This window comes from Melanerpes formicivorus, unplaced genomic scaffold (genome assembly GCF_026170545.1).
Source record: "Melanerpes formicivorus ecotype bairdi unplaced genomic scaffold, bMelFor1.0.p_v2 SCAF_35, whole genome shotgun sequence".
NCBI lineage: Eukaryota > Metazoa > Chordata > Aves > Piciformes > Picidae > Melanerpes > Melanerpes formicivorus.
The window spans coordinates 2,757,939-2,778,095 of NW_027142387.1; the positions used below are offsets into that span (position 1 = coordinate 2,757,939).

At 43.2% G+C, this 20,157-nt stretch overlaps 2 protein-coding genes across 7 annotated transcripts in view; one reads left to right on the forward strand and one right to left on the reverse strand.

Annotated features, from left to right (window-relative positions):
* The window catches only part of LOC137450397 (mediator of RNA polymerase II transcription subunit 1-like), a 22,117-nt gene extending 19,042 nt beyond the window's left edge, over nt 1-3,075 (forward strand). Inside the window, exons 14-17 of the mRNA XM_068156850.1 lie at nt 166-361; nt 689-784; nt 1,205-1,313; nt 2,374-3,075. Of these exons, the coding sequence (XP_068012951.1) occupies nt 166-361; nt 689-784; nt 1,205-1,313; nt 2,374-2,614 (642 nt within the window). The 3' untranslated portion in view covers nt 2,615-3,075. The remainder of the gene's footprint in view (nt 1-165; nt 362-688; nt 785-1,204; nt 1,314-2,373) is intronic.
* YAE1 (YAE1 maturation factor of ABCE1) overlaps nt 1-8,990 on the reverse strand; it is a 25,010-nt gene extending 16,020 nt beyond the window's left edge. For 2 of the 6 annotated variants that reach the window (XM_068156855.1, XM_068156856.1), the window contains exons 1-5: nt 8,906-8,990; nt 7,403-7,704; nt 5,471-5,592; nt 4,691-4,959; nt 2,355-2,417 (exon numbers count right to left, since the gene is read on the reverse strand). In XM_068156855.1, the coding sequence (XP_068012956.1) occupies nt 2,355-2,417; nt 4,691-4,959; nt 5,471-5,592; nt 7,403-7,519 (571 nt within the window). In that variant the 5' untranslated portion in view covers nt 7,520-7,704; nt 8,906-8,990. Of the gene's footprint in view, nt 1-1,301; nt 1,784-2,354; nt 2,418-3,013; nt 4,960-5,470; nt 5,593-7,402; nt 7,705-8,840; nt 8,872-8,905 lie in introns of those variants that run through there. The other 4 variants (XM_068156854.1, XM_068156853.1, XM_068156851.1 and 1 more) reach the window with 4 other exon arrangements.
* Nucleotides 8,991-20,157: the final 11,167 nt, after the last annotated feature.

The window sequence follows — 20,157 nt, forward strand, 5'->3', positions numbered from 1 at the left end:
GTATCTCATTTAGCTTCCTCTACTGAAATGTAGAGACATGATGGACGTGTCAGCAGTGTGTCTTCCAAAATTATGTTTGCTGTCAGACTGTGCAGTTTCCTGATAGCATCAAGCTTCACTTTTCTTGTTTCGAGTGCTTGAACTGTCACTGTATTTGTTCATCAGTCTCTTCCAGATTGCCCAAAGCACTGTTACTTCATAAACAAGGGCTCAGGAAAATCGGATCCAGCAGGGGCCTTGGTCAGTAAAATCCCATTTAGTCACCCGAAGTGTGTGCCTGGCGTAATAGAGATTCTTCGACATCAGGTGGCATGTAACAGCCTAATTAGCAGCTGTGTCTCAGAGAGGCATATCAATGAAGGTAAATCGTGTGGTTGGAAGGAATGGCAGAGCACTAGAAAGAAACTAGCTTCTGAGAGGGGTTTGCTGCTCCCTTGCCAAAGCTGTCAGTTGTGGAATATTTTAGATGATAGCAAAATTCCTTAACTCATGTATTACATTCTGTTAAATATATATTTTTTTAAAAGTCTCCTAGGCTTGACACCTCTAGAAGCATAAAGCAAGTTGCCAAAGTAATGAATAATTAAATTGTACTGTATCAGGCTTTTTAAAGTTCTGGCATGTGATTCAGCCAAAAAGAATCTAGGTTCAATGGCTGCATATCATTAAATGTTAATTTTATTTCTAGATGATTCAGAACTGCTTTACTTTGAAGTGGTACCACACAAGAACACCAGCTTTTCTGTCTTTTTCCTTCATCCTGTGAAAGAGAATTTAGCCTGTGGTATGTGTAGAATAATTGATACTACCCTCTTTATTGGGCTGACAAGGGACTTGGCTTTGTCTGGGCTCCTGCACTATACTTCTGGGTTACAAGTACATCCTAAAGGTTACTTTCAGCAGTGTAGAACCTACAAAAAATATAAAGGAGCTCCTGCATATAAAATGCTTACTAAAAAGCAATCTGTATTCAGCATAAAACAGAAAGTAAATAAGTCCTATTCTCTCTTTGCCTACAGTTAATTAATTGTAAATTCACTGTTTCTGATTTATTAACAAAAAACCACAATTAAGTCTTGAACAAGCATTGTTGCAAGCCCCTTCCTGTCCAGTGCAAACTTACCTCTCTTGAAACATGAGAGCAAAAGGATGTCTTTCAGTGCTTGTAAAACATTTACTTTGAAGTACTTCTGTTCTTTCTTAGTGGCAATTGATGTTATAACGTCCAGAGAAGTCCACTGTCACCTTCATTTAAATCCTCAAGATCCAACTCTAAATTCTAGTGATGATTTTATAGCAAGAGCTTTGATGCGGTATGTAGTTTTATTTTATTTCAGAACACTTGACATGAACCCTAGATATCCATTTAATGGAAATGGCAGATGTGTTCACAATGCCATAAACTTAGCAAATAGAAAACCTCACTCTAGTATTAAGTGGAAATAGTGAGGTTAGTCTCTTCAGTGTCTCACAAAAAGGTTAAACATTAATAGTGAGGGGAAGTGTTTCTTTCTAGCAGGAACCAGGTGGAGCAGGACAACACATCTGAATGAAGAGAGTTTGACCTTTTATAAAGTTGCTTTTTGATTTTGTAAGCATGCTTTTCTGAAGACTCCAGCCCATGACAGGCTCAGGAGAGTTATAACTTAGAATTGTATGAAAAGACTTTTTCCACATCGACCTTACAATCCGTGCTTCTTTTCAGAAAGTGATGAGTATGTGGCACGTCTACCACACTGTCTTTGGCTTGTTTTCTGAAACAAATCCTACGAGTGGCAAGCTGCTGAGAGATAGGAACATAAGCCAGAGAAACAATTGAGCACTAATCCATTTAGCATAATCTAGTATGCAACTATTATCTATTTGATGACAGCAAGATCAGTGCAGGCTGGATTTTCAGCCTGTTTAATTAGCCTGCCCTGTTTTTAAGTCACAGGATATACCACATGCTCTCCCTGGTAATTCTATTGTTAAGACTGGGGGAAAAAACCCTCTAGTGTAGATGGAGTTTTAGAAAAGATAGAGTCTCTACCTGTCTTACACAAAACACAGAAGTTGCAATATATAACTCAGAATTAATATATTTCAATATTATTTAGGTTTTCATTAAAAGCACCCTTGGGACTTTTTTTTTAAACCAAACCCTCAAACTATTTCTATCAAAGCTTCTCTGCACCGCTAAGCTCAAAGATCCAGCATCAGATTTCATTATGTAAATATATTTCTATATTGTAGTAACAATGTTACACCTATGAGGCTGTACTAGGCCAAAAGACCATGGAGGCAGTGCCACGCCTATCATTCAGGTGTCAGCCACAGCTGAAGAATGAATGAATATTGTAGTAATGACTAACCTTTCATTTCCTCCCACAGCTGCATGTCAGTCCCACTTCTCATGAGAGCTATTTTCAGGAATGCTGCCAAGGTGAAAGCCAATAGTGAAATACAAGACATGGAAAGAGAAACAACACAAATACCTGAACAACCATGTGAACCAGTTATGGATTATAATAGTCTTGAAGAAAGTCTTTCTCTTGCTGGTCAGCAAGATTTGGTAGTGACAGATAAGTCAGGTACTACAGCCAGCCCCAAAGAAAATCTCTTCACAGCCTAACTGGAAACTCTGGATGTTAACATGGAAAAAACAACTCCCCAGCAAGCACAGGAATTTTGTGCAGAGTGGAGGGAAGTAATTCCACACCTAGTACAGAAGCTGTTATGACAGATAAGAAAAACAGTCTATTGTTTGATAATCAAATAAGAAATAAAACGTTTTCCCTGGCATAGATTGCTCTTGCAGTAGTTGGACAGAACCTGGCAAGCTCATTGTCTACTTAGTAACTTGTGAATGGAGTTTCCTCTTTAGCCATTATTAAATACAAAGATGAAATGCTCTTGAATTTGCAGTTCTAAACTTCCAAATTTGGAAGTTTGGAACACTGCTCTAGTAACCTTTTTTTTTCCTGCACCATATTCTACTAGAGTATAGAAGAAATTTCTGTCTAATGTAGGTGATAAAAGCTACAACATAGCATATGCACTAATGTTTATCCATGTCAGCATTACAGGAAATAAACTGAGAAAGTTGTTTGAACCATTTTGTACGTATGTAATTAATGCAGACAGCCCTATTTGTCCACTATTTCAGAAATGGGTTCAATAACAGACTAAATTACAGTTCTGTAGGTACTAAATAGGCACTTGGTGCCATGGTTTAGTTGATTAGATGGTGTTGGGTGATGGGTTGGACTTGATGATCTCGAAGGTCTTTTCCAATATGGTTAATTCTATTCTATTCTAAATGTCAGCCAGACTTGAGTATATTAACTCAGTAGAAGGACAATAGTCTTTACTAAGAAAATTGTAAACTCAGTCTCTGAAAATGAAGTAACTTCTACCTTTTTTTGGCCTCAAGGTATAAAACTCTTCTCATGTATAGTTAAGTCAGTTGTTTAAAGTTTCAGTTTGTCCAGACACAAAGGAAAGTTACAAGCAACTTAAAAACAAGCAAACTCCTAACTTCCTGTAAATCAGTTTAATTAGTGCAAAACAGAGATATGCATTGACAAATGAAACACTTCCTGACTAGACAATTTGCAGCTGCAGGTAAGGCAAACAACAGGAAAAACACTCAAGTACAGAACGTTGGCACAGAAATACAAAGTTGTCAGACGCATGCGTGTGTGACTGGCAAGGGTTTCTGAGAGGTGAATTAGCCTGGCCTCCTTCAAGAATTTGGGAAAACCACTAGAGAGATGAGCGAAAGAGTCCAGGCTAGAGAAACTGGCAAAATAAATATAACATGAGGAAGTTCATTAGACTGTAAACATGTTCAGTGTGGTCTAACAAGGTAGGAGTAGATGGTCTAACAGGAAAGCAAAGGAATTGTCTGCATTTGAGGAGAATGGTGTTTTCAGCAGAACTAACCAGAATGTAGGAGAACAAGGAAAACAAAACAACTAGTTTTAAACTGTGAAAGTGCACTGCACAGTGGTTACAAAAGAGGAAGATTTTGACAGAGTAGAAAATGTTTACATTTTATATAGTGACTAGAGAGACTCACAACACTCTAGACAGCCGCAAATCCTCTTCTATTTTGAATTAGAATACCACGAACAGCAGATTGTTCAGCAAGAAGTGCTTGTCCATAACAGTGGACAAATGGGAAATTTATTTTTGAGATACTAAAATGTACCTCCTTACAGGGGATACTTAAGGGACCCACTCCATTTCCAAACTTCTGCCAAGAGAGAAAGCCAGTGTGAAATGACAGCTTTTGACACAGAACAGAAACAGATTTGGTAACATTTTTTAGATCTTTAAAACTACTTCCTCCTCCTGTGAAAGTTTAGATGGAGGGCAAGAGTTTTTTGCCAGGAGCCAAAGCATGGTTAAGATTTACAGAAATTACCCCTACTGGCATGTATCAAAATCAGATTTCCCTAAAGAAGTGATGCATCAGCCTATACATGGTCCATAAACACAGAATAAAATTCAACTGAAAGAATTTGAAACACCATGAGACAGAAAAACTAGTGTTCCAGTTGCTGGACATGATGGACTATATCCAGAGATAAGCCCAGTTGCTCTACTAGCCAAACAGTCTGCTTTTTAACCCAAGCAAGGGTTGACCTCTCGGCATCTGTGAAGAGTTCTGCCTTGCCATCAGACTGCAAGGAACCAACCTCACCATTGTTTCTACCACGGTTTTCACCAGACCTGCCAATGTCTTCATGTTTTCCAGCTTTATCTTCATTGCACTCTGTCCCAGATGGAGCTGTGTGGTTAAGGTCCATGTCCTGAACAGAGTCTAAAATGTGGCTGAGATGTGGCTGCTGTTCAGTAGAATTCAGATACTTAAGGACATCCTCTTCATGCTTTCCAACCATATCAAGAAGTTTATTTATCTCATTTAAAGCAGAATCATGTCCATTAAAATGACACCAGGATAAGAGAGCACTGAAAAGTGAAGAACAGGAAAAAAAAAAGTGATTACACATACCCCACAAAGATCTCTAGTTGTTGAAGGGAGATGGCAATGTGACAAGATACCTGCACTATATAAATGTATGCATGTCTCATTCACATTTTCTGGGAAATTCAGTCAGTAGAACTGAATATTAAAGAGGTAGATTCAGATAATTTTGGAGGAGCAACTGAAGGAGGACTTTCAACAGTGATCACTCTCTGTCCTAGGTAGGCAATTCCCTGTATTTGAGACCCGAGAATTCTCAGGTTGCTTCCTGTGGACAGATTGGCTATGCCTTTGTTTTTTTTAATTAAATTGAAATAAAGAAACCAACCAAAAAACCACCCACGCCAAAACAAACAAGCTAACAAAAAAACCACACCAAAACCAACCAACCAAGCCACCCACCCCAAAAACCCAAACCAGAACCAACCAAACAACAACCTGCCTACATGCTCCCTCTGCACACACCCTCTTGACCTTAAGGAGTTTGTAACCTACTTCAGGGTTCCTCTGAACTGGCCGCATGTAACCATCAGCTCAGCGCCATGTCTGTAACCTTGATTAAAGCCTTCTTGCAGTGCAAGTTCTTTCCCAGCCTCAACTCCATCCCTGTAGCCTTCCTATAATAAGAGCAGCAAAACAGGTTGGTCACAAGATGAAAAACTGGACCTATGAATTTCATGGCAATAAAAAAAGTTTAAACTTTCAGTCTCCTAAATTACAGCTCCTAGATTTGAACACCCCTCTCAGCTACACCTCTACTGCCAAGCCAAAACATGCTTTTTGCAGTGCACTGTATTTTCAGAAGCATCAAAAAAAAATAAAATCTGCAGGAAATCTGGTGGAAGCCCCATCTCTGGAAGTTTTTAAGGCCAGGCTGGATGTGGCTCTGAGCAACATGATCTAGTGTAAGGTGTCTCTGCCCATGGCAGGGGGGTTGGAACTGGATGTCATCTTTGAGGTCCTTTCCAACCCTGACAATTCTGTGAAAGCATGCTTGATGATGACCAACTCCTTCAGGAAGAATTCCTTAAAGAATACCACATACAGAATCCTTGACGTCCAAAAATACATAGGCTGCAAACCTTCCCCTTTAGCAAGGGCAGTCTCCTCTCTGCAATCCATCTACTTGTTTTCACAGAACTAATGACTGAGCCTTGCTTTTCTGTTTCCCAGATCTTACCCAATTCCAGAGCTATACTGAAAAGACAGTGACAGAGTGAGTCACATAAATACAGAAAATATTGTGATTGCTTTCTGTAAGAAATAGCTAATGATTTTAATGCAAATTAATATATTTATATCCTACTCCCATGTAATGGGTTGGGGCAAACCCCCTCCCTACCACGTGCAGAAATAACAACTCAGACAAAAGATTGCAAAAGTAATGGAAAGTTTAAATAGAAAACAGTGAGTGCGTGCTAGACTTCTGGACACAGGAAACACCCCCGTAGCAGAGGGCACCCAGCCCAAACTATGACATCCCATTACCATAACATTTAGAATATTCCTTAATTTTTTTCCACACCAAAATCGCTAGTTGTAAGAATGAAAATTTCCGTTTGCTCCTGAGAGATGAAAACTGGTGGCCCTGCTGGAGAAACAGTAGGGAAGAAGAATGTTTCTTTATTTTGCCCATTATAGAGCTCCAATCTCAGTAACACTTTGTAATTTCTGCAGTATCCCCTCATAAAATGAGAGAGGGATTTCTGCAAGAACACTGAACAGTCTCTTAAGAAAACCAGTCTTTTCAAGGGATTTACAAGGAATAATACAACAGCTCTGTTTAATACCCTTCCTCGTCAACAGCCTGCACAACAGCTTTCTTTCATGTTCTCCAGACAAATGCTGTTTACCCATGAGTAGATGAGTCCTACTGGTCCACTCTGAATGATCATGTATCTGTTGAAGGAATCTGGGTTTATGTACATGGTTTGTTCCCTGTAGAATTCCAGGGAATGACAGGCTCCGGAAGCCAGCTTTCATGAAATACTTTTTTTCACAAGGAGAGTAAGTAAGCCAAAGAACTACTCAGACCACACCATCCAGTTATGGTTCCATGTGGAGCTGCACATCTTAAATTTGACTGTACTTAAATCCCCAAACATCTCATATACTTTTATTGGCAGTGTTGAGCTGCGTGGCCCTGCATCTACTAGGGTACACCTACAAGTATGAAGCAAATAGCTTGCATCAGAATTTAGCACTGCCTTTCACAAACATACAATGTCTTGTAAAACAGTACTTTGCTCTGATGACTACTAGAATAGAGTTTCTGTAATTCCTTGCTAAAAATTGCCTGACATTCAGAAGAAACTATGCCCCAAATATGTTAAGCAGCCACTCTTAGCCTTTCACTTGAAATCAACCATATGTATATCACGTGTACATCAGTAAATCTGAAGTGGGTAATCATTGTTATAGAAATACCTTCAATCTCTTTTTCATGGTGCTGTTCCATTCTTTCTGTAGTAGATACATCTCATCTGCATCTTCATCAAATATATCCTCACTGGATCGGCTGACTGCAACTTGTACCCAAGACATAACAGCAGTGATGACTATGACTTCTGTTTATGTGGTAACAAAAAAAACCTAAGAAGCTCTCAAAAGATCCTCTGGCTAAGTTTCAGATTAGAAGTACAGGCAAGAGAAGTCATGTCAGGAGCTGGTTATTCAACTTGTACAATTCTTTCCACATGAAAAACATGCTGTTTACCATCAGGGTGTATCTGTCAAAAGAAAACAGTCAGGTCATCACTGGTAAAGCAACCTCTGCAACTTACAAGGACAACTGTAAGCAGTTTCTTCCCTCATGGCAGTGACACACCCCCAAGTCAAATTAGCATTTCTAAATGCTTCTAGTACATGAACAGCAGGCAGAAACAACTTCATGACTTGATTCTGCTAGTAACTGACACAGCCCCAAACAGCTTCCATGAGGTACATTACGCTCACACAGGTAACTGCCTGCACAATTAATAGCTGGCAAGGACTTTCACCTTTGATTTGCAGTGTCAAGGATACGCCAAATGGTTAAACATCTTATAAATCTTGAGTAGAAATCATAGAATCAATAAGGTTGGAAAAGTCCTGAGAGATCATCCAGTCCAACCTATCACCCAACAACTCATGACTAACTAAACCATGGCTTCAAGTGCCATGTCCAATCTCTTTTTGAACACCTCCAGGGACAGTGACTCCACCACCTCCGTGGGCAGCCCATTCCAATGGCAAATAACGCTTTCTGTGAAGTACTTTCTCCTCACTTCGAGCCTAAACTTCCCCTGATGCAGCTTGAGACTGTGTCCTCTTGTTCTGGTGATGGTTGCCTGGGAGAAGAGACCAATCCCCACCAGGCTACAACCTCCCTTCAGGTAGTTGTCGACAGCAATAAGGTATCCCCTGAGCCTCCTCTTCTCCAAGCTAAACAACCCCAGCTCCCTCAGCCTCTCCTCATAGGGCTTGTGCCCCAGACTTATTTTGAATAAAAACTTAGGTAGCTCTGCTGCAGAGGGAAAAAGACAGAACTCGATTGTTTACTCTATCCCATTGCAGAAATCCTTAAGAGCCCACTCATAGCTAATTCACTGCATCGGTGGAAATTCTCACCCCCCACAGCAGCCGTTTCTTGCAGACGCAGCCACAGCTCTCAAGAAAACGCAGGCTGCAAGAGTTATCCTACTGTTCCTGGGACGCAAGTGGCTGCAGCCTCACAACCTGCCGGCTCCGTCCCTGCCGCAGGGAAACCCGGCCGAGCCCCCCCGCCCAGGCCACGGCCCGCCATTTCACAGCCGGCCGCTCAACTCAACAGCCGTGCTGCATGGGCCCTTCTTTCTCCCTGACTTGACAGCAGGCGCAGCCTTACCTCGCCTCTCCCGGCTGCCCGTTCATACCCCACCGCCAGCCCAGCCCCTCGCCCCGTCCCCTCACCACAGCCTGCGAGCCACTGCTCTCCACTGCTCGCTGGAGGCCGCCCTCTTGACTGAGGGCAAACTAGCTTCACTGCCGCCGGAAGTACTATGGGAGCGGCAGCCATGTTAGCCGAGGGCAAGCTCCGCGGAGGCCGTGGGTAAATAGCCGCCATCTTAACCAGCAGTCCTGCGGCTTCAAAGCTCGTCTGAGACGCTGCAGACAGGCCACCATCTTGAGTACGGGCGCAGCCTCCTCCCATCTTCAGCGAGGAGGGCCGGGGTGGCCAGGCCTAGCCTGCCTGCTCTGTACGTTGTGGGAGGAGACTGGGCGCCGACGCGGGAGGGAACCCTTGCTCTGAATACCTGGTGCGGCTCTACGGAGCTGGCGTCTGTGGCTGCCCCAGGCCTTCCACGCTGCCCGCAGGCCAGGCCCAGGGAGAGTGCGCTCCCCGGGTTACAGAGGTTTTATCCTCATTTCGGTCATAAATTGTGGAGCGTGAAAACCTTGCCGTGTTGGCTTTTAAGTCCTCGAGGTCCCTGTGTGTCAGACGTGCCCTTACATTGTCATTTACAGGATTTAGACATTACAGTCATAAATCCTTTTTCAGGAGAAGTCAGTTCCTTGGTTCTATTAGAGACAACAGTAATACCTTTTTCACAGAATGGTAAGGGTTGGAAGGGATCTCTGAAGATCACCTAGTCCAACAGCCCTACCCAAGCAGGATCATTCACAGTAAATCACACAGGTACATGTCCAGGCATGTTTTGGATACCCCTAGAGGTGGAGACCTCACAAACTCGTGAGAAACAAGCTCACTGCTAAATTTTAAATACAGTTCATTATAAAATAAAGGGAAAACAGCGCTGGGTGCATACCAGATTCACTAGAGGTGCACCAAAACAACACAGGTTAAGCTTATATAGTCAAACATACATATTCATAAATATCTCCACAAATCCCTTTACATTTCCCAAGCACACTCCCACCCCGCTCATCCCCAGTCCCGCCTGTTGCTGGCTGTGGTCAGGGCTGGGACAAAGGTTTGCACTCTTGACCTGGCCAGTTTTCTGACATCTCGATGCCTCACCCTCCCTCCATTTCTCTCCCAATACACATCCTACACACCGCAGACTACAACCAGCCAATCAGCTGAAGGATCGAACCCCGCGGTCCCCAGCACCGCTGGCACCCACCTTCCCCATGTGAAAGCCAAATATAACAATTTCTCACACTCACTTAGCAGCTTCTTCCCGTGCTCTGCCACCCTCAAAGTGAAGATTTTTTTCCTCTTATGTTTATGTAGCATCTCTTGTGTTTCATTTTAGGTCCATTGCCACTTGTACTGTCTCTGGACACCACCAAGAAGAGTCTGGCTCCATCCTCCTGACACCCTTTAGCTCTTTAGATAAATATTATTCATCTTTACATTATTTGTCATCAACGTGCGACACACCAAACTTGAATTCAAGTTGCACGTCTCTCCAATTGCCAGCTCTTGTTACAGTAAATGCCCTCATGTACTGAATACTTCTCTGAGAGGCCAATGGGGACTTCGACTGGCCATGGTACCACACTCACCCCACACAAACTGCCATATGTCCCACCTCCTGTCCCACAGATGGCTGGTGAGATTGATTACAGCATGGGTAGGGACACTGCATAGATGGCAGCAGAACCTGTCCTCGTGCCGCAAGTAGTGAATGATCATGTGCTGTGACTTACACAGCCACAGCACTGTCATTCCACTTATCTCTTGTTTTGCAGAGACAGCCTGCCCTTCTGCTCAGGGCCCTTCTAGGACGCATTGCTGCTGGTCACATGCTGTGAGGTATGGATTACCAAATAACCCAAATCTGTCTAGAAACTGATGTGTTGGGGAATGAAATGTTACTGGTACCTCTGGATGCTAGAACTGCACACAGCTGGCCCTCTTCAGTTACCATACATGTCTGTGACTGTTGATTTCCTACTCCAATTCTATTACTTTCACCTCCTGGCTGGTAGAGGCCTATTTAGCTAGCTCTGCCTGGTTTGGTTTTTGGTTTTGTTTTTCCAAGTAGGCAAGGATACTGAATATACCTCACAGACACAAATGCAGTGTCACAGAAAAGCCTTCTAGCAACTTGGGACCCTTTGTGACCAGTCATAACAGCACAATTGAAAATGGATTTACCCTATGCTTATGTCCCATCCAAAACAGCTCTTGCACTCTGTCCCCTTAGCCTCTTGTTCTTCTGGAAAGATACATAAGTCATGGCTCAATGTGATTTTCCCCAATTCATATTATCTTGGTTTAAATGTCCAAAGCTGATCATTCCACACAGATGTTTGGTTAAGTCCTTATAAAAACGTCTGTTTAAGATAAGTTGTCATAAAGATGTTTGTTTAAGATAAGGCCTTACAAATATGAGAAACAATGGAGAAACATCATATTACCATTCCTTTGTCTTAGCAGTTGTGGGTGGATAATTTGGTGAATCACATTTTATATGTAGAGCAACATTGCTGGGGTATGAAGTGCAGTTGCAACTTGGAGACAACTTGATTGTATGCTGATGGTCCTGACAGGGCTTGAGGGCAGGTGTGGTGCCTTGGGGTGTGGATGTTTTCCACACCTTTGTGTTCTTAATAAATCAGTGCCTGTATTATGGTGACACTTTATAATGGCACATGTCAAATGATAAAAAAATGAGAACAATATTTCAGAGGTTACAAAACAGTTCTGGTATTTTTGCAGAATAAAGAAAAGTTACCTGAAAATGTGAAAAACAAAGGGATGGTTGATTTGTGACCCATTGTAAAGTTTGTCACTGCCATATCTAGGATTAAAAACTGGTCAATTTTAGGCTTATGGTATCTGTTATACCAGCGGTACCTCTGAGCCATAAACACTTGGAGTACTGGAGAATGGTTCCAAAGGAGCCAGTACATGGTCATGCAGAGCTCAGGACTACTGAGTGGTTGTGGGGAGTCATTGCAAAGGCTTTCTGACAGCTTCATTTTAGCAGCAAAGTCTGCCATTAAGAATCAGCTGCAAGTGACTGCCTAAGGTAAAATACATGAACACAGTAGCCTGAGCTGCTCCTTTACACATGCATTATTGTACATAATGCTTCAGATGATAAAACATTGCTCCCGTTCAGATCAGTATTACAGATCAGTAGTACAGATCAGTGTTTCAGTCATCAGTGTCTCAAACCCAATATGATGGGAACAGTCAATGGACTTTGTCTTAATGCACAAGAACATCTCAAAATTTCAAGCTTTTTTTGAAGCATGCTTGATTACCATAGCCAGGACTTGTGCTGTGTATTGGCTACTTTGCTTGGCAGGATGATCACATTCTCACCAGGGCAATTTCTGTTGCTGTTGCTTTGTCCAGTTCTGGGCCCCTCAGTTTAAGAAGGACATTGAGGCACTTGAATGTGTCCAGAGAAGGGCAACAAGGCTGGGGAGAGGCCTTGAGCACAAGGAGAGGCTGAGGAAGCTGGGATTGTTTAGCCTGGAGAAGAGGAGGCTCAGGGGAGACCTCATTGCTCTCTACAACTGCCTGAAGGGTGATCGTAGCCAGGAAGGGGTTGGTCTCTTCTCTCTAGCAACCAGCACCAGAACAAGGGGACACAGTCTCAAGCTGCGCCAGGGGAAGTTTAGTCTCGAGGTGAGGAGAAAGTTCTTCACCAAGAGAGTCATTTGTCATTGGAATGGGCTGCCCAGGGAGGCAGTGGAGTCACCATCCCTGGAGGTGTTCAAGAGGGGATTGGATGTGGCACTTGGTGCCATGGTCTAGTCATGAGGTCTGTGGTGACAGGTTGGACTCGATCTTTGAGGTCTCTTCCAACCTTGGTGATACTGTGATACTGTGTGTACTGCTGTCTCTGGCAAAGATGAAGCTTGTGATGGGCCCAGGGCAGAGCACTATTTAGACTGTAAGTTATTCTCCACTCACACAATTCTTATTGTTACGGACTGATGGAACCGTGTTTCATTGACTCTAATTTTGGGTGTACTAGAATCTTTTTAAGAAACCACAGCTCTTAAAACGGTATTTGGGTGAATTTCAAGAACACTTGAATCACTTTTCACTTGTTCTATGTAGTAAATGAGCTGAAAACATAATGGAAAGAGTAAGCTATTGCAGTGTCAATACTTAATAAAGATGGTATATGTATTGTAATCAAACGTTGCATAAAGATTCTCAAAGAGCTTTAAACCATGAGCCCCTCCATAAATGTGTATCCTATAGTCTTTTCCAGGCATGTGACTCTAGTGCCTGGACAGATTCTAGACTGTTTTTGTGAATGTGGTGAATAACAGGGCTTTGGTAGCACTGCCTACAGCAGTAAAAAGAAAGACTTTCTTGTGCTCACATGCAGTCCACGTCTCTCTCCTCATCATGTCTCTCTGCATTTTTCCCCCATGTGAGGGATGGTGGGGTTGTTACTGCTAGCTGCATGTTGCAATAATAATGCAGTGACCTCTGCTACTTAAATCCTTTGCTTCCAGACCTACCACAGAGAAGAAAACAGCAAGCCAACAGGTTAACTGCAAGGTCATAGGCTTAATGAGGTTTTAAATATTGCAGCTCACAGCACAGGAGACCATTATGACCCTACATTAAACAAGAGGGTTAAAATAAACCTCTTGGATCAATAATTATTACCAGGGCATAGTAATAAACCTGCATTTCTGTGTTTTCCTATAACATCTCTCATTCAGAGTATTAAGGCAATTTACTAGTAAAGCCCTATCATCCTTTTGTCATGAGGGTAATACATAGGAATCACTTCCCTGTTTTTGTGAAATCGCTTCTCTTCAATAACAAATGATAACATTGCACAACACATTGGGTCAAAATGTCTCATTTAATGTCAGAAGAAAATGGAATAATAGGGAAAAGAGCTAGAAATTTATGAATCTCAATCTCAAGGGTAGATGTCTAACATTCACTTCAAGACACCACAGGAATCTTAATAATAATTTTGCCATTTCTTTTCACACAAGTGTTTTCAAGGGAGAGGATTTTTTTTTGCCTTTTCCCCCTCCCCCTATATTACCAAAGCACAGAAGTTTGATAATTAAAGGTCACAACAGGACAGTTTTTCTACTTGCAGAATCATTATTTCAGATCATGGCAGAAAAAGGAATGCTTTCTTGAATATTCCACAGATAGCCAGATGTTTGGTTTGTACTGAGTTATAAGTGGAAGTGGTTAAGCAAAAGAATATATTCCCCACACTGCTTTCCCCACACTTGCTTTGAACATCCCCAGGGAAGCCAGGCTTGCAGTCTGAAAAGCTGTACTCTGAACTGTTATGTACTAAGTAGAGCAGCAGGTACATCTTATTAACACCAACTGTCCCCTCCAACTGTCATTTTCCCTGGTTTGCTCCTCAAATGAGTGAAATTTGTTACCCCCAGATGTAGTCCATATTTTCATTCTGGAATCTTACAGCTGTAACATTGCGAAAAAGGTGGTATGGCTGAGCAGCATACAAATTCCAGCTTAATATAATGCTGACAGAACAAAGTGTAATACACCATCATCAGTAAATTTGTTGGCGACACCAAGCTGGGGGCAGGAGTTGATCTGCTGGAGGGTAGAGAGGCTCTGCAGAGGGACCTCGACAGGCTGGACAGATGGGCAGAGTCCAACGGCATGAGATTTAACACATCCAAGTGCCGGGTTCTGCACATTGGTGTGGTGAAGGCACATTGTGCCCAGATACTGAATCTTGTCCCAGCATGTGGACAAGCTCCCCCTCCTCCAGGAGTAAGACAAAAGCCAAGGCATTAGCCAGGCCAGCACGCATCCAGCGCATGCAGTGCTCGTGCTGACACCAAGTATGGGCATAATTCTAGCTTCACGCTTTCTATAGGCTGAAGCCAGTTGTTTATGAGAATGCCCATTGGTCAAGCCCAGCCTCGAGGAATCTATAAGTATCACCCCAGTTGGTAAACAAGTTGCCCCCTCTTTCACTTTGTCTCTGTGCTTGCTCAAGAGAGCAACTCTCGAGCTGCAGCCTCTACCATTGAGCTTATTGTTGTTAGCTTCTGTCATACATGCACGCATACTGAAAGCCTCTGCATCATGAGAAGCACAGAGGGAGGACTTTCGCTGTGCCTGAGGAGCCCAGCGTCGCTACAGCCAGTCATACTGACCGGGAGAGCCCACTGTGCCACCAGAGGACTGGACCAACCCCCGAGGGTAAGATCTGCCCAGTTGCCGGGGAGAAGGGACTTGATCAAGACCAAGTCCACATATGCCTAGCCCCACCGCAGCGGGAGAGGAGCCGCCGTGTGCTGCTCTGAGCCCTGTGAATCCCAGGTGTGACCGGTTGATGCTGTCCCCTTAAGAAAGGGAATATGGTGGATGGAAGTTGGTATACGAAAAGAACGATCTAAACTAATTTCATTGGTAAAGTGGGAGGAAGCACCTTCTGAACTGGGAGTGCAGGAGGGTATCCTGGGCACTCCGGCACTTTTATCTTTAGTCTTGCTTCCGCTCCTCCGCAGGGCAGCAGCTCTCTGTCCTGGGCTTTCAGCCAAGGCTTTGGCCTTGAAACCGACAAGCTACCAAGGCCTGTATTAACTCCTTTCCAATTAACACAAACTGCTTCTAACCTTTTTTTCTCTTTCTCTCTCTTTCTAACCCACTCTGGGGAAAAGGGGGAGAGAGGGGGAGAGCGGAGGTGGGGAACCCCCTCAGCAGGGGGGGGGAACTCTCATTTCTGTGTTACTTTATTGTATATAGTTTCATAGTTTCATAGTTTCATTCAGGGTTGGAAGGGACCACAAGGATCATCTAGTTCCAACCCCCCTGCCATGGGCAGGGACACCCCACACTAGATCAGGCTGGACAGAGCCTCATCCAGCCTGCTCTTAAACACCCCCAGGGACGGGGCCCCAACCACCTCCCTGGACAACCCATTCCAGGGTTTCACCACTCTCATGGTGAAGAACCTCCTCCTCACATCCAGCCTGAATCTCCCCACCTCCAGCTTCATTCCATTCCCCCTAGTCCTATCACTACCTGATATCCTGAGAAGTCCTTCCCCAGCCTTCCTGTAGGCCCCCTTCAGATATCTTTGTATATATTGTAAATATTGTAAATTTGTATATATTCCCCTGCATATCCTACATTGCTTTGTAAATATACAGCTCCACTGCTTTGCTAATTCAGCTGTGAGGTTTTTTTTTCCCTTTCCCTTCAATTTTCTTTCCCTTTACTTTACAGGGGGGAGGGAGGAGGCTTTTGGGCCTTACCCTTCCAACCCTACGACACCAGGGAAGACTAAAGCATTGTTTGTGCCCACACTGCACCGAACCCGAGCCCACTCCGAGAGTCCTGCTGATCCTTTAAGCTCAGCAAACGAGAATCACCGTGGTTGGGCTGACCCCGTAGCTTTGCCTGCTGCCATGTCGTCCAAGCCCGCCTACCAGCAGCCATCGCCCCGCCCTGTCATGCAAGCCGACTCTGAGGGCCGACCCCACGGGCCAACCCCGACCAGGACCAATCCCTGTTGTCTGGAGTGAATTGACCGAATCCTGAAGGGAACCTGCTTCTGCGCTAAGCCCAGGTTCCATTATTCCCTCTTCCCTGCTGTGAAGAGAGGAAACAGTAACCCAACACCACCGTCCAACTTGACTAGGAACCAGTCCAGCGGCAGCCATCTGCAGGATCCCCACCTTGCTACAAACAACAGCTACAGAATATCTTCCACATGCTTTCCATCCACTAGCACTCAGTTCAAAGTATCTGCGTCTAGCAGAGTAATCGCTGACGCACAGAAAAATTACAATATCGCTGTGTATAGCCAGAAGCCGCCCGCGTCCCGTGGAAGGATGTTGACTTCCTGGAACGAGTCCAGAGAAGGGCAACAAAGTTGGTGAGGGGTTTGGAACACAAGCCCTATGAGGAGAGACTGAGGGAGCTGGGGTTGCTTAGCCTGGAGAGGAGGAGGCTCAGGGGTGACCTTATTACTCTCTACAACTACCTGAAGGGGGGTTGTAGACAGGGGGACGTTGGTCTCTTCTCCCAGGCAGCCAGTACCAGAACAAGAGGACACAGTCTCAGACTGTGCCAGGGGAGGCTTAGGTTGGATGTTAGGAAGAAGTTCTATACAGAGAGAGTGATTGCCCATTGGAATGGGCTGCCTGGGGAGGTGGTGGAGTCACCATCATTGGAGGTGTTCAGGAGGAGACTTGATGGGGTGCTTGGTGCCATGGTTTAGTTGTTTAGGTGGGTTGGATTGGTTGATGGGTTGGACGCGATGATCTTGAAGGTCTCTTCCAACCTGGTTTATTATATATAACCTTCTATATGTAACCTTTTATAATATCCTTTTTATAATATATACACTATAGAGAACCAAGGAAGGGATATTCCCAATTATGTGATCTCTTGACAGTGAGCTTTTTGACAATGTGAAATTCCATGGGAACAAGAAAATGTAATAAATCCACATTTTAGTTGTGTAGCTGAATCATGTGTCTACTGAAATTGTAGCGTCAGCGATGAGCTTGTATCACCAATACATCAGGACCTCATAGCTGTGTGATTCAGATGTCCTTCAATAAGATTTTTCTACCTTGTTACATTTTTTTCCCTTTTCTGTGTAATAATTGATTATAGTGTATAAAACTACATTAAATGTAATTGGATCAAGGAAAATGCTATATTCTGCTTGTGAATTTCCCCAGTACAATGCATCTCTATTCAAATCACACAGACTACCACACTTGTGTTGCTTCAACAGGGAGAAATGTCAGCATTTTACCTCTGGCTAAGGGATGCCTTGCCCCCTCTGTTTTATCACTTGTATAAACTCAGGCAAATGATGAAAAACTGTAGGAATAGCAGCTGTACAGTTCTGATCCAGTTGTCTGAAGTGAATAGTGCTGCTAGAAGGCATAAAACTTGTGGAGTGCACTGATTTCTTTAGCACCTGAAACCATGAGAAAACAATTGTTTTCAATTACAATGCACAGTTTATGAAAGGTTGAGGTTATGACAAGGGTGGTTAAGTGGTGGCTTTGCAATTGCATGTGGTTGGTGAACAATTCTGGTACAGCACGTATGCCGTATCTGCTGTGTATAATTGGTTGTTTGGCAGTGCTAGCACAAAGGCTGCTGGGCAATTCATATCCTCAGTTGTGGGAGAAAGTGAGCTGGCATCGCTGGGCCTCTTGGGACCCAGCTGTACATTGGGCCTGGCTCCCTTCTACAGGAAGCTGCAGCCTCCTGCAGGGCCGTTGTCACCTATGAACTGCACCAGAGCTCACTGAGGAATTGGCCAGGACAGCATGTTGCTGGGTACAAAATGATTATGCCCCTTTTGCCCATTTGTACCTTACATCAGCTGCTGCAGCCAGGTGTGGTCTTAGATATTACTGCACTGCCCCAGGGCAGTGGGTTTCCCTTCTTTTAGCTCCTCTCTTTCTTCCATTCTTAGTACTATCCTCTTAACCAAGGCTGGAAAAGCAAGTAGAACTTTCTTTACAACTGAGTTACTCTCAGCCACCTGGAGGTGATGGCATGTAGCTAAATACTCAGGAATTTATTCTCCTGCCTTCTCTGGAATGTGATCTTACCACTTTCCTGGGTTCCTTTCTCAGAGCTGTGAGTACAGAAGTGCTCATCTTTCACAATTACCATTTGTGTCACTGGAAGCTGCTGTCCTTGATAGCAACTATAGGTGCTGTGCAGCTGACAGAACATGGAATTTGACATTTAAACAAGATGACCTATTGCATGTGGCATGTCTTGGATTTTAGTCAGTAGTCTGGAAAAGACTCCCACTCAGTCCAGATTTTTTTCACAGGACTTAACTAGATATATTTACATGCAGTTACCTGCCTATACTTTGCCATTGTACTTTGCTCAGGAAAAAACAAATGCCGTTCATCTCATCCAGCAAGAAACCAACTAAACATTAGGTACTTTTTTCATTGCACTGTTGTGGTCAGTATCTGTCACTCTGACTTATGCCAAGAGGCACATTGCTCTTTAGGCAGTTATTGATTTCTGTGGGTTTGCACTCAGGCTAATGCGGTGCTGGGCATGCAGGATCAGAGAGAAGTGAGCTTTCTCATCAAACTGTCAGCAGCAGAAGACTTCCTAGCCCTTTAAGAAAACTAAACAAGCAGTTCTCATGTTACTTTAGAGTAGTCATATGATACATTCAAAGTCCAGCAGGCTTTGTTTGCTCAACCAAAAGCTGCAATGAGTGGCTCAATGGGATACATCAGGCAGGCTTGGCTCATATTTTAAATAGCAATAAAGAGCTTAAAAATTCTTGAAAGAGCTAAGAAAACCCCCAAAACCCACCAAAACAAACCACCAAACAATAACAAACTATCCTTTGTTATGTAAAAAAAACAGGTCACACCTTCGGCAAAACTGCATATCGTATTTTGCCACTGACTCAAAGTGTCAGCTGACTAATTGTGACTAAACAGTTTTAAAAGTAATGTGGCAATTACATAGCAAAATCTGAAAAAATTTAGCACCACCTGAAGGCTGGGGATCAAATTAATTGGCAGGCATTCTAAATGACAGGAGGTGAAATGTAAGGGAAGCTGATTTGAGGCAATATGTGCACAGAGACAGCTAAAAACTCTCTATAGAAATGGGCTACTTCATTTTATTTCTTCCTAACCCCAGATTCCAGTCATTTCTCTTTATAAATCCCATACAGATATCAATTCCTCTGAGAAACCACACTGCAATAGCTTTGTTTGGATGATTCAGCTGAGGGGAAAAATACATCTCAAAATGGGAACTATGTTCTAATTGTAATTATGTAGCAATTGTAAAGTGATCACATGGTGTATTGTAAGATCTGTGGAACATCAGAGTTAATTCCTGTTCCCGTTATTTATAAACATGGTATAAACTAAAATTAACTGTCAATTCTGTTCCCAGAGCTTTATAAAAAAATCCCATTTCAGATTATTTTTCTAAATAACTAATTACATTTTTTGGTTTTGTAAATGATCACATTCTGTTGAGGGTCACCCTTTACTACAATGCTTAGCAAAGGCATTGCCAGTTTATTGAAGAGATTGATTTAGTCATTTAAGGAGAACCTGCAGGTCCTCTGAGAATCATCTTAGCACATGTGGAATAGTCCCAGTTTTTCTAGCAAGAAAGTAGTGTGCAAATGTTTTACTAATGTGCTGAGGGCTACATTTTATCCTCATGCAGCATTAGCTCCTCAAGAAAATTCTCAGAACATTATTAAGGCATAAGATGGTGTAGTCTCTGATTG